The following is a 16,076-nucleotide window of genomic DNA, read 5'->3' as shown; positions in this document are numbered from 1 at the left end:
ACTTTTTGCCAACAACTCGTGGTTTGTGCATCACGACAATGCACCTGCACACACTGCACTGTTTGTATGGGAGTTTTTGACCAGGAAACAAATAACTTTTGTAGACCACCTGCCATACTCACCTGACCTTGCCCCCTTACCTGAAGATCAAACAAGTTTTGAAAGGAAGACATTTTGATGGCATCGAGGACATTATTAAGGCTAATACGACTAGCTCTGAAGACCATTCCAGAAACAGAGTTCCAAAATTGCTTCGAAGGGTGGAGTAGGAGCTGGCATCGTTGTATAGCTTCCCAAGGCAAGTGCTTTGAAGGTGACGACTACAGTGCTATTCAGCAACAAGGTATGTAGCACATTTTCTAGGATAAGTTTGCAAACTTAATTGTCAGACCTCATATCTAACTATCATATTGGGAAAAATAAGATTAAAAATACTTGTCTAACTTAAACCTTAGGAGTACAGAATAAAATGTAATGGAATTACAAAATAATAAGGCAAAGTTTCCAGGTGGTATGGGATTAATTGTAAGAGACATGCTCAATGTTTGAGTACAGTAGTGGAAAGAAATTTTTCTCTTGTATCTTCTTAAAAGTTCTGATAACTATGTTGAATATTACAAAATGATACAATAACTGTTGCTATTAAGGTGGGTTTTTTTCTTTTTTAAGGTAAGATTTCATCCTAGTTACCCAAAACTTGTGTGTAAACCTTGGTAGTGTAAGCTTGAGAAACTTCTGGGGAACCAAAATAAAATGTCGTCACAAGAATAAAAACCACTCTAATAGTAACATTTGTGCATTATTTTGATATGCTTCCCCCATGCAGCCACTGGTATTAAAAGCCTAGGGAGGAAGTATAGTTAGTTACAAACGTCCAGAAAATTATACTATAAAGAGTTCCTAGGGATTAGATTTACTTTTGTATTTTCCCTTATTTTGTAACTTTTGACACTTTTGACTAATCAGGATAGTTGGGGATAAATAATGATTGCATGTAGTTGATGAACGGATGCTTCCATACCCATGCAGGGTCTCTAACCCCAAAATGTTGGTGTTAAAATAGTTGACAGTTCATCAGCTGCATGTAATCATTATTCTTGTATGTTTGTTTCATCAGGAAATGGGAATATGGGAGGGGGAGATTATTTAACTTTGATAATATAATAATTAATAAAAATAAATCAAATAGACCTTTGTCAAATTGGGCACATTTAGAAGGTTGTGTAAAAATATGCTAGTCACTTAACCATGTGTAATTTTACTTTATATTCTCTTGTTTAGTTAACATCTGGATTATTGATGAAACTTAGTTCATGCTGAGTAGCAGCAGTGATTCAAATTATTAATTTGCCATTATTTCTACAGAGGAAGGTATTATTTGGAAGATAACCCAGCATGTCTTGAAATGTCCAAACCAGGAAAAATCTTAGTAAACCATAATTGTTAAATTATCTTAGCTGTGTTTCAACTTACTGATACCAAATATATTCACTTGGGCTTAAAAATGGAAAAACTGCAATTGAAACATTATTTGTGTGCATGTACTTTTACATTATAGCCATTATCGTTCAAATCGGGCAAATGTTCCCCTTGCCCCTTCCCCTCTTATCGCCACCACTGGACACATGCAAAGACCTTCCACACAACCTCAGGCATGCAGATGATTTATAACTGATTGAAAACTTAGTGAATCAACTTCGTTCCTGAGCTAAACCTAACAGAAATATCAAAACAATCTATGATTTGACCACAATTTTTTTTTTTTAATTTGGACATTTAATCTGCCTCACTAAAAGGTATTCCAGACTTTGAAGTCAACAAAATTGAGTGTCATGTGCATAAACAATAATTGGAAATGAAATATTATAAAAAAAAATAAAGATTACCTTAATCAGATAACCCTCCCCCAAATGTACAGAATGCCTTGTTACCACGTTTAGACAAAATGATACAACATTGTGATATTTTTTTTTATGTTTACAGGTAAAATTAGACTAATTTAAATCTGGAATGTTGTATTATTTTTTTTTTACTCTTCAACGTTTCACATTCTTGTAATGTTTTCAGATAAGCAAACAAAGGCTGTATCTTGAAGGAAGGAAATATTTTGAAAATCTTCATGTTGAAGGAGATGTAACATGGGAACGTTCAGTGCCAGAAAGGGAACAGCTGTCTTACATATTCCATTCAGCTGTAACTTTAGATGGAGACAATATAATTACAGGAGAAGTTATATTTGCCAATGATGTTTATGCATGGAATGTTACCACAGAAGAACCAATAAATAACATAGATTTGGAATATATAATAAATGATGCACTGACTCTTCATGGAGATCAGGTATGCATTTCAAAATACTACGCATGTGTGAGATTTACAAATTTTCTTTAAAAACATTGTACTGTCACCAGCAATAAAAAAATGTGACACCTAGCTCCTGAAATACTTGCTTGCCTGCAAGGTGTGTTACGTTGCCTAACTCCAGTCCAGTGGCAGAAGTTGCCATTGAAAATTTGCTATTGAAATCCACTTATTGCTGTAGTTAGGCCATTTTTATTGCTGGTAACTGTACATGGATTTTAATTTTATATCCATAATGAAAATATAACTGGATGTAGGAGTATCACATATCACTCTGAACATATTAATCTAAGGTCTTCGTATTTTATTATTTCAAAAATACTTTTTCTATCAATTATTTTTTTTTTGCCTGTGGTGTACAATGTTTGTCCTTCTGTACTTGAATTGTGGAACTGTCAAACCTGCGGAATTACCACAGTAAAATGTAATAGTTGAACTGCATATTATTATTTTTTTTTAGTTCTACAGTAATAATGCACATATCTTCTTTCAACAGGTGGTTACAGGAATCAAGGTGTTTACTAAAGACATCCTGGCATCAGATGCAATTGTTCAAGGAAATGCAAATATAAAATTGGTTAATGGTGTAGATATCTTGCTCGTAAATGAAAGTCTTGTACGAGTAGATGGTGATCAAGAAATTCTTGGACACAAAAGATTTCTAAATGGCTTCTCAGCTGGAGTATTTGCATGTGGAGGTATGCTGGTGTATATACTTGTAAAGAGCTGACATTTGTGGTCTAATAACTCTTGTAATATGCTGCAAAGCAATCCTTGGCTTAAACCCTGTGTAAGTCTGTTCTTTCTTCATATTAGTTTCAACTGTATCATGCCACAGACAAACAAAACAAGTGGAACAATTGTAGCATAAATTATCCTTGGAACATGATGTGGCTACTGAAGTACCACTTGTAATATCTATCTTACATCAAAATATTTCTTTTCATACTTGGCAACAGAATGCAAGTGTAAACCAGGCAGCTTTCTTTCATTTACAAAACTGCAAATAAAGATATGTATGGCAGGCGCGGTTGGCCTTATAGCGCACAGGATCAGTGAACCCCCAGTAATATATGGCATTTACCTCGAGAATGGACAATAAACAATGTCTTTACCTTTTGACAATTTTTCGCTAAAATTTCTCCACAAGAAGTCATGTACTTGTGTCCGTAACATGGCAAATTCTTTTGCTGAGAAAGAGAAACCGCGAGTTGGCCGCCCTTGTGCAGACCCTCAGCTGAACCCCCACAGGAGAGCTCTTGCCATAGGGAAGGTTCGGGTGGCAGGCAGAAGCTTGGGGTAGCTATATGGACAAAATATATGGCAAAGGATACTGAGGAACCTCGATCTCCAACCAACGGTCATGCGCAGTTCGTGCTCTCATAAGCAGCAGCAGAAGCCAGAAGGCACCGTCCTCGCTGCAAGTGAGGCCCAGCTGGTTCCTCCCTTCCAGTGTTGCCCTGTGAGGTTCAAGTTTGAAGCGCATTTGTTACATGTTCAATCTTCTCTGTTGAATCATTTTTGTACCGAACTTCTTGGCATAATTGCAAAATTGTGGCAGAGAAGGATGAGTAGAAATGAATGAAAGCTGGAATTAGACACGATGAATTAAAATAAAAGAAATACATTACTAAAATAACTCGTGCATGCATTCAGACTTTTTCCTTAAAGATGGAAACACTTCGGATATGTGAAAGTAAAAGAATGGCGCGATCTTAGACAAGAAAGGAAGACGTGACAAACCCTGTCGGTGTCAATGTTTCAAGGTTGTAAATTTTCGAAGTGCTTGGATAGTTGTTGCAAAATATTGATGCTCCAAAGGATGTTACGTCATTTGATGCAGTGTAGGTGTTGCTGTCTGCGCAGGTAAGAAATGACCGCTAAAATGCATTCAATTAACGGAAACATACCCTCTCGTCTGTTGAAAGAAAATTAGAGATAAAGCGTGTGCTGGTCGACCAACTCCAAATTTGAAGATAAAAAAAAAAAGATGTAACATTCCAATGAAAGGTTCTCAGGTTTCTAGTACGCATATGCCATTGGTTGCCATTTCCCTTTAATAATTGTAGTACCATTGTGATTAGTCGTTTTATAATTTCAGGCATGGACGTCCGGAAGGGGAAAAGGGGCCACACCCGCCTGGAAAATTAATGTCAACCTAAAACTATTTATTACACACACATAATTTCATTTCAGTCACAGTAATTTATGATGATTATTATAAAGACGTTGTAGGGACTGAAGGAGTGTTTTTTGAGAGAACAGTACTATTACAAGGAAAAATGTGCCTTGTTTGTCCCCCCTAGAAAAAAAAATGATCTTGCTTCCCATCCCTGGAACAAATCCTGAGGACGTCCATGATGCCCATAAATCCCGAAATTTCTTTCATAGATGCACAATTTATTGTACTTAGTTTGTCCTAAATTTATATGCACACCTCTACTATGAAACTTCATTCTATGAAAAAATTATGTACTAATCTTTTAAGCCCCCCCCCCTCCCCCCAACCATCCCTTTGATTCCTGAAGAAAGTCTATTTGAGGAAAATGAATGTGTCATATGACTTCGGTGAACCCCCAGGAAAATAATGCATGAGCCGCGCCTGATGTATGGTTAAATAATGATCAATAGTTTCATTCCTAAAAAAAAAAAGAAAGGGAAACACAAACTCCATCGTGCAACAGCCCTTTGAGAGACAGGCCCTGCAAAGTGGCTTTTCTCCAGGTGACACAGTCAGCATGTTGCTCCTCTATTGTTACTGTTTCAGTGGTTTTTAAGACCAGAGTGCCACTATTGCTTTCAAGCAGCTCCCCAAATGTTGTCATGATCCTAGGCCAGCACTGAAAATTTTGAGTTCCCATCTCGGATGTCACCACTTGCACCAAAAGTGACAGTACTATGCATTTAGCTTCATCCTTTTCAGCTGGATTAAATTTCAGTTCCACCTTGCAACAAATTGAAGTACCTGTTAGCAGCAGAGGTGGTTTCAAACAGAAATTAAGTTTGTTTCTAGAATTATGACATGTGTGCACTCATGGGTGCTTTGTTTCAGTTTCTGCGTAATTTTCTAGAACTGAATACTACTAATTCACTGATCGTTGATCGTGCAGGGAGAATGATTCTCTGTGCAACCACATGCTTGCAGCTCCATGTATGACTATGGTAACAGACCAAACTTCTGCCACCCACCTAATTTCATGGCCATGTGTTTAGTGGGCCTCTAGCACACTTAAACAGATTGACATAGAAACAGGGGCACAATCAACACCCAACAATTAACAACAATGAGAATGAAGCTTTTAAGTTATTGAGACTTAATTTAAAATTTACACACATTAAATGTGGTGTTGAGAATGATTAGTCTTTATCCATATGCAACTAGCACCTGTTAATACTGGGAATTGATGTTACTCTGGAGATAAAACCATGCCTAGTGAGAAAAAGACTAACAAAGATCTGAGTATAACTCTGATTCTATCATTTTTAATCTTTTTTCATTTGAAAGAAATAAAATAAAGAAAACTGTGGCAATATAAGCAGTGCATTATAAATTCTTCATCCTTGCACAAGACACCCAGGTAAGTTAGGAGGTGAATTTTCTAGTATTTCAAATTTTATGTAGAACAAGCAATATAAGATAGTTTAGTGCACAGGTCATGCTGGGGGCTTGGGCATATGGCATGCTGCGAGTTGACAACTGACTTTTTGCAATAATCATACCTGGTGCTACAAGCATATGGTTGTAGAGGAAAGCTAATCAAGTCTTCACTAGGCAGCAAAATGTCAAGTTACTCCAAAGCAATGCATAACACAAGAAATTGCAAGTGCACAAGAAGATATACTATGGCACAGAATGCTGAGCTCTAGAAAAAGCCCCACCAATGCATGCAATCCAATGGAAATTATCCATTGGCTTACAATGAAATAAGTTATTTCAACAGTTTTTATTTGTGATAAATCTCCTTCAGTGTGGATCATTCCTACAACATTAAATACTCAATAATAAAAGGTCGTGCATATTTTATTTTGAACACTGTAAGATATGTATGGGTAAAGGTAAAGTTTCACATGCATATAGCACTGTGCCATGAAGGCACATTTAGGGGATATGGGGGTAAGGCCCCACATATTCTCAATCTCTTGTCATTTTGGAGGTTATGTGATTAGCACCATGCTCCAGCCACCTATACCCCCAGGGTTGCCCCCAGGTACCCATTGATTTGAGGCTGGGTAAGCTCCAGATCTGCTTTATGTGGGGACAAGGCCGGAAAAATTCCAACCTTAGATCACCCACCCTGGAAATTGAACCTGGGTCTCCTGCATAGAAGTCAGACGTCATATCAACTAGACCAGCGTGGTTGTTAAGATATGTACAGTGTAACCCAATTATATATTCCAAGAATTTACCTTCAATCTTCATGGTCCTAACAGAATAATACAAAATGTTCCCCAATTAGTTTATTTTCATTTTGGTACCCTAGAAAACCTAAAATCGAGGATCCACTATATTGAGAAGTAAGAGCTGATAGCCTTTTAGTGCTTGATGCTTTGTGTATCTTGAAATAAGCAATTCATGGTTCAGAAATTCAGAATTATTTGTTTTCACTTTAAAATTGTTATTTTTCAAAAAGTCTTTCTTTCACATCAGAAAATTAATTATAAATAGCATAGAAACAAATAAGATGTAACGCATGTTAAATGTATACTTCTATTTCAGGAAAAATCAATGATGTATCACTTTCTGATCTTGTATCACTTGAGCCAAATCGAATTATACCAAACACTGAAATGTCTGAATTAGAGATAATGTCAGATTTGGATTTTAAGACTGTGAATTCCATAGATTTAGAAACATTTCTTCAAGAACGAGTAACATGTGACAAAGATGAAGAAATTAATGCATCTGTGACATTTAGTGGGAGCATTGATGTAGGTAAGTATTATCAACTTTGTTGCACCAGCAGATATATTACGTTTAGTTATTACAAAGTTTATGCATACAGATATCTGCCAACTGCTTCTCTTTTCAAATTGTTAGGTATACCGGGTGGGGCACCTAAAAGTACCACAGCGAATAGTTCTGATGTCACAGATGTAAATGTGGTCAAGGGGCCTAGTGGACATATCATGTCTGGTCTCTAGTTGCCATATTGAAGTCCGCCATCTTGGATTCAGCTCATGTTCTTGAAATGGGAAGGGGGTCATGTGAAACACGATTTCAGGCTAGAATTGACTCAAACACGAAACTGAAGTTGTTTTCTACATACTTCATTCTGAAGAAAGTTAGTATTGACTGAAGTAAGATTGTCAGTAATGTAATGGCAGGTTGTTATCCTTGTTCCAGGTGAACCAGCATGTCAAAAACTCGTCAAGATCGCATAGAAATGGTGCTGCTGAGTGGTGGCCTCAGGGTGAGTGTGGGCATCTGCAATGCCCAGCATCCACATTTGCCACAGACATCACAAGATGATGTGGACCAAATTCAGGGAGACCACCTCGAGAAGGAAACTAGAAGTGCCATTGATACATGGTTTTCGCACAAACGACAAGCAGAATGTGGGTCACAAAAGTATCACGTATTCGGGGTTTCAACAATTATCAGAAAGTCAAATGTCCCGAATACAGGGACATGTTTTGAAATGGAATGGGCCTGCGTTACATGATGCAAGTACAAATAAGGACGGAGATACAGATTGACATTGTAATAATGTTGAACAAAACTAAGTTCAGACTGCACCTCCTAACATATCAAGTGGCCGTTTACGAAAAGGAACCTTAGAGACCAGTGCTAGGTGATAGACGTCTACAAGTAGTACCTAGATTGTCAGAATCTTTTATTTCAGATAGTAATGTGCAATGTACATATAATCATGACACAAGTTACGGGTACTCTACACGACAAGCATAAAAGAGTAAATACCTAAATAGTATCAAAAATTCGCAACTTACGTGAGTGAGTATAAATTTATCCAAACTAAGTTTTGGAGGTCAATACTTCCTCCTTCAGGTCCACATGTCATGGTGTCACGTAAAAAGTGTTATATATGTGGACCTGAAGAAGGAGGAAGTATTGACCTCCGAAATGTAGTTTGGATAAATTTATACTCACTCACGTAAGTTGTGAATTTTTGATACTATTTAGGTATTTACTATTTTATATTTGATAGTGAGTAATATGCACTTCATCATTATGTTCTACGACAAGCATGCTTGTGATATGAATGACAAGTTGCTTCTTTCAAAGGGTATGTTCAAAATGGCAGCCATCAACTGCAATACAGGCAGAGATCATTGCACATGCTGTATCATGTCTTGTGTAATTTCTGCACACGCTGCGCCATTTCATGTATGCTGGTGTGGTTGGTATGTCCCTGTAGACAACCTCTTTCAGTGTTCCCAGAGGAAAAAAAATCCAAAGGTGTCAAGTCAAGGGAGTGAGAACACATCCTCCTCGTCCAATCCAATGATGTGGAAACATATTCTGCACACAATCCTTACTGCGATTTGCACTATGAGCTGGGCACCCATCATGTTGATACCATATGATTCTCCTAGTCTGCAACGGAATGTCCTCTAACATTGGTGGAAGTTCATGTGATAGGAAGTTGACATACTTGTTGCCATTCAATGTACAGTCTATGAAAAACAGCCCTATGAGGTGATCACCCACGATACCACACCACACATTCACACTCCATAGACGTTGGTGTTCCACCTGTCGAAGCCAATGTGGATTTGTTATGGACCAATAGTGCATGCACCAAAGGTTGACGTGACCATGATTTGTAAAGGTTGCCTCGTCAGTAAACAAGATACACGACAAATCAGGTGTCATTTCTTAATGCCAATGTACAAAAATTCACACGGTTCTGAAAATCATTCCCATGGAGTTCTTGGAGTGAAATATGGTATGGGTGGAACTTGTGGTGGCAAAGAATATGTAGCACACTTCGTTTACTTATCCCACTGTCCGTAGCAATAGCACAGGAGCTAATGTGTGGATCCACAGTAACAGCTGCTAGGACATTGGTTACACCCACTTCTCCAATCACCATCTTGCTTCGAGTATGTGTGCAAGGTGTTACACTGTCGGTTTCCTTCAGTTGAGTGAATAGCTTGTCAAACAGTCTTCACGATGGTTGACGTCTGTCTGGATATCTATGCATACACATGACATGATAGCACGGCACTTTTCCTGCATTCTCCATACACTAGGATCATATCGGAATTTTCTGCAATTGTGAACACAATCTTCTCTGGTGTACCTACGTAGCACGACTCACTTGTCTGCACTACCACACTCCACGCGGTTGTTTCGGCATGTGGTATGTTAGCAGGACTGCTGTGGCAGCCAGCCCACATCCGTCATAGCAGTAATGGCGGTCAAGTGGGCCAGTCTCAACTTTTTGTTCAACATTATTACAATGTCAATCCGTATCTCCATCCTTATTTGTACTTACATCATGTAACGCAAGCCCATTCCATTTCAAAAGATGTCCCTGCATTCTGGAAATTTGATTTTCCGATAATTGTTGGAACCCCGAATACATATGATACTTTTGTGACCCGCATCCTGCTTGTAGTTTGTGCGAAAACCACATATCAATGGCACTTCTAGTTCCTTTTCGAGGTGGTCTCCCTGAATTTGGTCCACATCATCTTGTGATGTCTGTGGCAAATGTGGATGCTGGGCATTGCAGATGCCCACACTCACCCTGAGGCCACCACTCAGCAGCACCATTTCTATGTGATCTTGACGAGTTTTTGACATGCTGGTTCACCTGGAACAAGGATAACAACCTGCCATTACATTGCTGACATCTTACTTCAGTCAATACTAACTTTCTTCAGAATGAAGTATGTAGAAAACAACTTCTGTTTCATGTTTCTGGGTAAATTCTAGCCTGAAATCGTGTTTCACATGACCCCCTTCCCATTTCAAGAACATGAGCTGAATCCAAGATGGCGGACTTCAATATGGAGACTAGAGACCAGACATGCTCTGTCCACTAGGCCCCTTGACCACATTTACATCAGTGACGTCAGAACTGCTGTAAACCTTCGCGTTTCAGAACTATTCGCTGTGGTACTTTTAGGTGCCCCACCAGGTATATTAATTTAATAACAACAAAGCCATGTTACCATATGTTAGAAAAATAAATTATGCATAAGTAAGAAATATGAAGTCTTTGACATTGAATGTTTGTTTCCCGTTAAGAGTCTACATTGTGCTCACATAGGCTAATCAAAACAGCACTTACAGTTTAAAGTGGTATCTGAACCATTGTGCAATGTGGCTCTACCAGGGATTAAACTGGGACCCTTTGTTACAAGGCAACAGCATTACCACTTTGCCATAAAAGAGGACCATTGACATTGGATGCATGCATGCAAAAATCATTAAATCGTCAATATTTTTTTCCTACCTTGAACTATTTTTACAATGGAAAATACCCCAATTTCTGAGAATCCAAAACATTCATAAACAGAAGGTTTAGTACAACACATTGGAAAGACCAATGTGAATTTGTATTTGTGAAGAAAATATGAAGTGGAATATATCATAAACCACAGATAAAATGTACACAATAATCATCTATTATAGTAACTGTAATCTTGTACTCACCTTCTATTCAGAGAGAATGTGTTTCCAACAGGCAAGTTGGCAGAGTAATAGCATGGTTCTCTTAATCGATAGACGTTGGTCCTGTAATCCATCAATTACAATGTAATCACATTACAAATTCTGCTTGCCACTGAAGATGTTACACAAAGACCATGAATTTCCAGACTTTTGGTGCTATTTCCTTCATTGAATTTTCTTTACATGCTGCACTTTTTAACAATTCAATATTGATAAGCTGGATAATTACCTGAAATTATTAATGTACATTGCACTATTTTCATCAAGCATAACAATTTGAAAATTACTTTACAAAATAATATTTTTCAATAGTAACTATTTCATTACAAAAATATAATTGAGAATTTTGTACATTAATTTGTAATTGAAAGTTGGAATACAAAACATATTGCAGGAATCTGATTGAGTTGCTATTTTCCTGCATAAGTAGGAAAACTGAAATACCAGGATCTGTCCTAGTAAGGGCAGGTGCCAGGTTCAAACTGAACTAACCACATATCACTGATATTCAGTTATAGTCAGTGTAAATGAATTAATTTGGAAAAGTATAATTTTTTATATATTCAAATATTTGCGTGTTGAAAGTAACATTTTCTCACATATTTAATAGATGTATGGAAAGAGAGATTATGTGATTACAGAATACCATTCTTGTTTACAGGTACCCTTGGTGCAAGAAAAATAAATGACATTTTAATAGATGATATTGTTATGACAAATCTAGATTATCCACAGATTATAGCAGGTGAAAAAACATTTGTGCAACCTGTAATTTCACAAGGGAATACTGATGTTGGTTTGTTTAACAATTACAACTTAACAGCAGCTTTCAGTACGTCCATTCTAGCAGGTGAAGATACAACTATTCATGGAAATATCGTAAGTAATAAATTTTTCAATTATTTTTTTGCAATATGTGAAAAACAATTATATTCATGTCAATTATTTTATCTTTAATATACTGGTTTTGTAATTTATTTTACAATTTTGAAGATACTCATCGAAATAAGGTACTGGAATATGTTATTGTTATATGAAAGACCAGATTAAAGTAAGAAAGATTGACATCTTCCTTGAAAAGTAAAAATCATTCTTGTTGAGTTCAAATCTAGATCATTGTACTAAAATTATCTTAGTACACACAAAAATGTTTTAATAGCTTTGGCCACTCTCCAGTGTAACTCCTCAAAGCAAATGAGCAAAGAATTTGTGTTCGAATTCTGGACATTGTCTAGAACTTCTATTTCCTTCATTCACTTCATCAATTCACCATTATTGCAATTAATGTTTCTTGTAGTATTTTGAGATTGCATTTGCATTGCATGTTGATATCATCATGTTTCATTTTTGTGAGAAAACAGCTGTGAATAACTAGTACATCTATTATAACCCCTGAACTGAGTATGATGGATGTTTCCTATCCAGTATGTTCCAGTGGGCATGGCATAACCTGTATAGTGGCTATTTTTTCCCAGGTATGGACAATTTCAGGTGATGTTCCTTAGTAATATTTGTTGTTTTTTCCAAGCACCATGAAGGAACCAGAAGCTGTTGTATAGAGCAACCACAAGGAAAAAAACCTGGGACGAAAAGTCCCCGCACAGCTTTCTTTTCTTCCGTTCAGCTTGGGCCATAAGGAAGCATAGTCTACTCTCCCCCACCCCTCCTCACGGGAGTACAGTGCACAGAAGTCGCGGGTCTGCACAGGTTGTTTTGCTTGTGGTTCCACTATAGTAACTAATGTATTGTCAAGGTACTCCATAATGTTCTGCAGGAATCCATTCGGAACCGAAATAACATAGGTTCACAGGCATTTGCAACTGAAATGAACTAACAATTATTTTGTGCTTTAACTATTTGCGAATACTTAATGTAAAAAAAAACTATATTGCAATAGCCAATTTTCTCCAGCACTGTGGAATTGCCATGAAAAATGCAAAGTGAGCTTGCTTACCACCTCAAAAATACCTAGTTAACAGATTGAAGAAATATAACATTATCAATGCCAGAAAAACTTCAAATTTCTGGAGAAGGGGCTGCTGAAGTTGAAACTCTCAATCATTTGCCACTGCATTCAATATCAAGTGTTCATGCATGGCTGAAACTTGAACATAGAGACAAATGAAAACCTTAAAATTCCAATTAAAATTGTAGGGCAGACTGTATACAACTAAAATTTACATCAGGTATCAACTGTTATTTACAAAACTATCTCAAGACTGCAGAATTAATCAAGCGAGCTTCAAAACGCCATTCTACTTCATATCCTTGTGGCTCTGAAACCTAGACATGGGATTGTGCCATGCTCACTTTCAACTACTTAGTTGAATTTTCTATTGGTTCCAATTGAAATTTCAATTGGATTGAATTGGTTTCAATTGGAATGAATCGTATTATATCGGATGCCTAACACAGCCATCTGAATGTATTGGTTTCAATCGGAATCTCAACTAAAACCAATTGGAAAGTCAAGAATTGTATCCAATTGTGAGTTTGTATATATTGGAGAATCAATATGTTAAAAATTCATTTATTGACTCAAAGCATAGGTAGTTTAATTCTTGACACCACATTTCCTGAAATTTAGAAGTTCTTTGGAAAAACAGCACACTTGATCTGAATTTCTTCGGAATTCTAATGCATACTACTGAAGTCAGATTTATCTTAATAAATACCTAAGAACTATTTCTTAAGAACAAACTCAACCTTAAAAGAGCTAGTAGTTGGAATAAATGTTCACATTAGTTCTTGATTTTTCAATATGGAATTTCCATGGTTAATTTTATTTGTGTGTAATGCAGTTGGAAAAATGAGCAATCTTTTGATCAACTAAGTCACCTTTTCAAGTGTTGTGGGTCAGATTCTTTGATTAACCTCATTTTTTGCTGTTTTTGCATGTATAAAGGAAGAACAACATGTCAATTTATGACTAAAGCAGCATGTTTTTCTATTTTCTATAAGTGCGTTAAACACAATGAAGCTACAGAGTTAAAAATTTGTTCATATATTCATTTTTTTTTGTATGTGAAAGTTTTTCTAAGTTACAAATTCCACATGCTTTACCCGAGATTTATTTTAGTTGTTTTATGATTTTTCTATTGCATTTACATGTGTATAGATAATCATTTTTCATAAGCAATATATTGTAAACAACAAAACACTTTCCAATAGAAACCAATTCATTACAATTGACCAATCGGTTCCGATTGACCAATTGGTTCCAATGGAGTGTCTAAAAACTCATATTGGCTATTGGAACCAATTGGAAAAATTTTCAGCTGGGAGTGCCATTTTAACAGTATTTAAAATAATGATCTGTAATGCTCTCTAGCTGACTTTTAGTGGCATGAGTGACCTAATCATATTCTAATCAGATGACAGAATATGAGAAATGGCGAATATGAGATAGACCATTGTTGGAGTGTTTTCAGAGTGAACTCGGAGCTCACCCGTGACTGATTAAGTTAATTTTTTTATTTGGTTTGTGCATTATTTAGCCAATAAGTGCACACTGTTTCTAGCGAGTTTTCACACACACACACACACACACACACACACACACATATATATATATATATATATATATATATATATATATATATATATATATATATATATATATATATATATATATATATATATATATATATATATACATACACAGGGTGTTTCTAAAGGTCGTTTACAACGCTTGGGAGGTGATTCCTCACACGAAAACAAGCAAAAAGTCTAAGTTCCATTTTTACGACTGAGGCTTCGTTTCCGAGATAGGAGCCTCGCAAAAGGTGACAAAGTGAACGTCACACCTGACTATGACGAATACTATCACATATAGAGAGGCGGTTCCAAGGGAATCATAAAGGAATCGTATGTGCTCAGTGCGGAAGTCACTATGAAAAGTTCACTGCACGCATGCGCAATGGAGTCCTCAAAGGAATTGAGGATTTCCAGCAAGAACAATGCATGGAAAAGGTATGTAACGCAGCAAGAAGGACCGTGACAATGAGAAATGCGTTCAAGACAACAGATCCCGACCTCAAACATCAAAACATGAGCACCGAACACAAAATCCGAAAAGTTGAGCACGGTTGCATACCCCAGTTACACGCGAGGAATGAACGAATCATGTCATGTGGCATACGAGAGACACATTACTCCACCAGGAGGAGGGAAAGATTGATTGATTTAGTTTATTTTACTTCGCGTTTTGTGCCTCTTGGCTAATTTGCGAAGATGGGGATGAGTGATGAAATTTATGAAAATGGACATTCACAAACAACCATACCCAACCGGGATTCGAACCCGGGACCCTTGGCGTCGCAGCGCGATGTGCTAACCACTCGGCCACAGGGTCGGGCAGGAGGAGGGAAAGAAAAACACAATATCAGATGATTGCGACAACGTGTATTTTTACACGCGACAACTACGTAATATCCCCCCCCCCCCCCGACACACACAACAAACAACAAATACTACAATGTCTTATGCACAGACAGTCCGTGTCACTGTACACCAACAAGATGTCACTTTCACCACACAAAGGGGGTGGGGAGCAATACCAAAAGTGTTCGCACGCGATCATTGTGACGTAAAAGAGACCAGTTTTGGAAGCGCTGTGCAGGCAAGTCTGGCTCTCGTAGTCTACGTTTGGCCTTCATGACTGCTGTACTCGCGAGAGGAGCTCGAAGGGTTGGTTCTCTCCGGCAGTCGTTCCAGTCGTGTTGCAGGTGCTGGGATATGATCAGCAGTTCGCTCTAGGTTGTCATACGCATTGAAGAGTACTAGTATGTTGTATTGAAAGAAGTTGACGTGGTGGAGTGGGCAAGTCAAGTATCGCAACAATTGGTCTGTGGTGTTCGTACGGTGATACGGCCAATTTGTGCAGTGTGTCAGTGTTAAACAAAAACGATACTTTGCAGTTCCAGCTCCCTATTACACAGATGGCTGCGTATACGACCCAGCAGCTAGCAGACATGCATCTCTTGTATGGGGAGGCACGTGGTAATAGCCGTGAGGCAAGGAGTCTTTATGGAGAACGCTTTCCACATAGACGTTTACCGTCTCACACCTT

General features: G+C 37.4%; 1 protein-coding gene across 1 annotated transcript in view; it reads left to right on the top strand.

Moving 5' to 3' along the window:
- The window catches only part of fs(1)M3 (female sterile (1) M3), a 111,997-nt gene that overhangs the window by 65,813 nt on the left and 30,108 nt on the right, over positions 1-16,076 (top strand). The window contains exons 21-24 of the mRNA XM_083117343.1: positions 2,068-2,340; positions 2,858-3,059; positions 7,079-7,294; positions 11,667-11,884. Coding sequence (XP_082973469.1) covers positions 2,068-2,340; positions 2,858-3,059; positions 7,079-7,294; positions 11,667-11,884 — 909 coding nt within the window. The remainder of the gene's footprint in view (positions 1-2,067; positions 2,341-2,857; positions 3,060-7,078; positions 7,295-11,666; positions 11,885-16,076) is intronic.

This window comes from Lepisma saccharinum, chromosome 2 (genome assembly GCF_977018435.1).
Source record: "Lepisma saccharinum chromosome 2, izLepSacc3.1, whole genome shotgun sequence".
Taxonomy (NCBI): domain Eukaryota; kingdom Metazoa; phylum Arthropoda; class Insecta; order Zygentoma; family Lepismatidae; genus Lepisma; species Lepisma saccharinum.
This window is presented reverse-complemented; position numbering and strand designations above follow the sequence as displayed.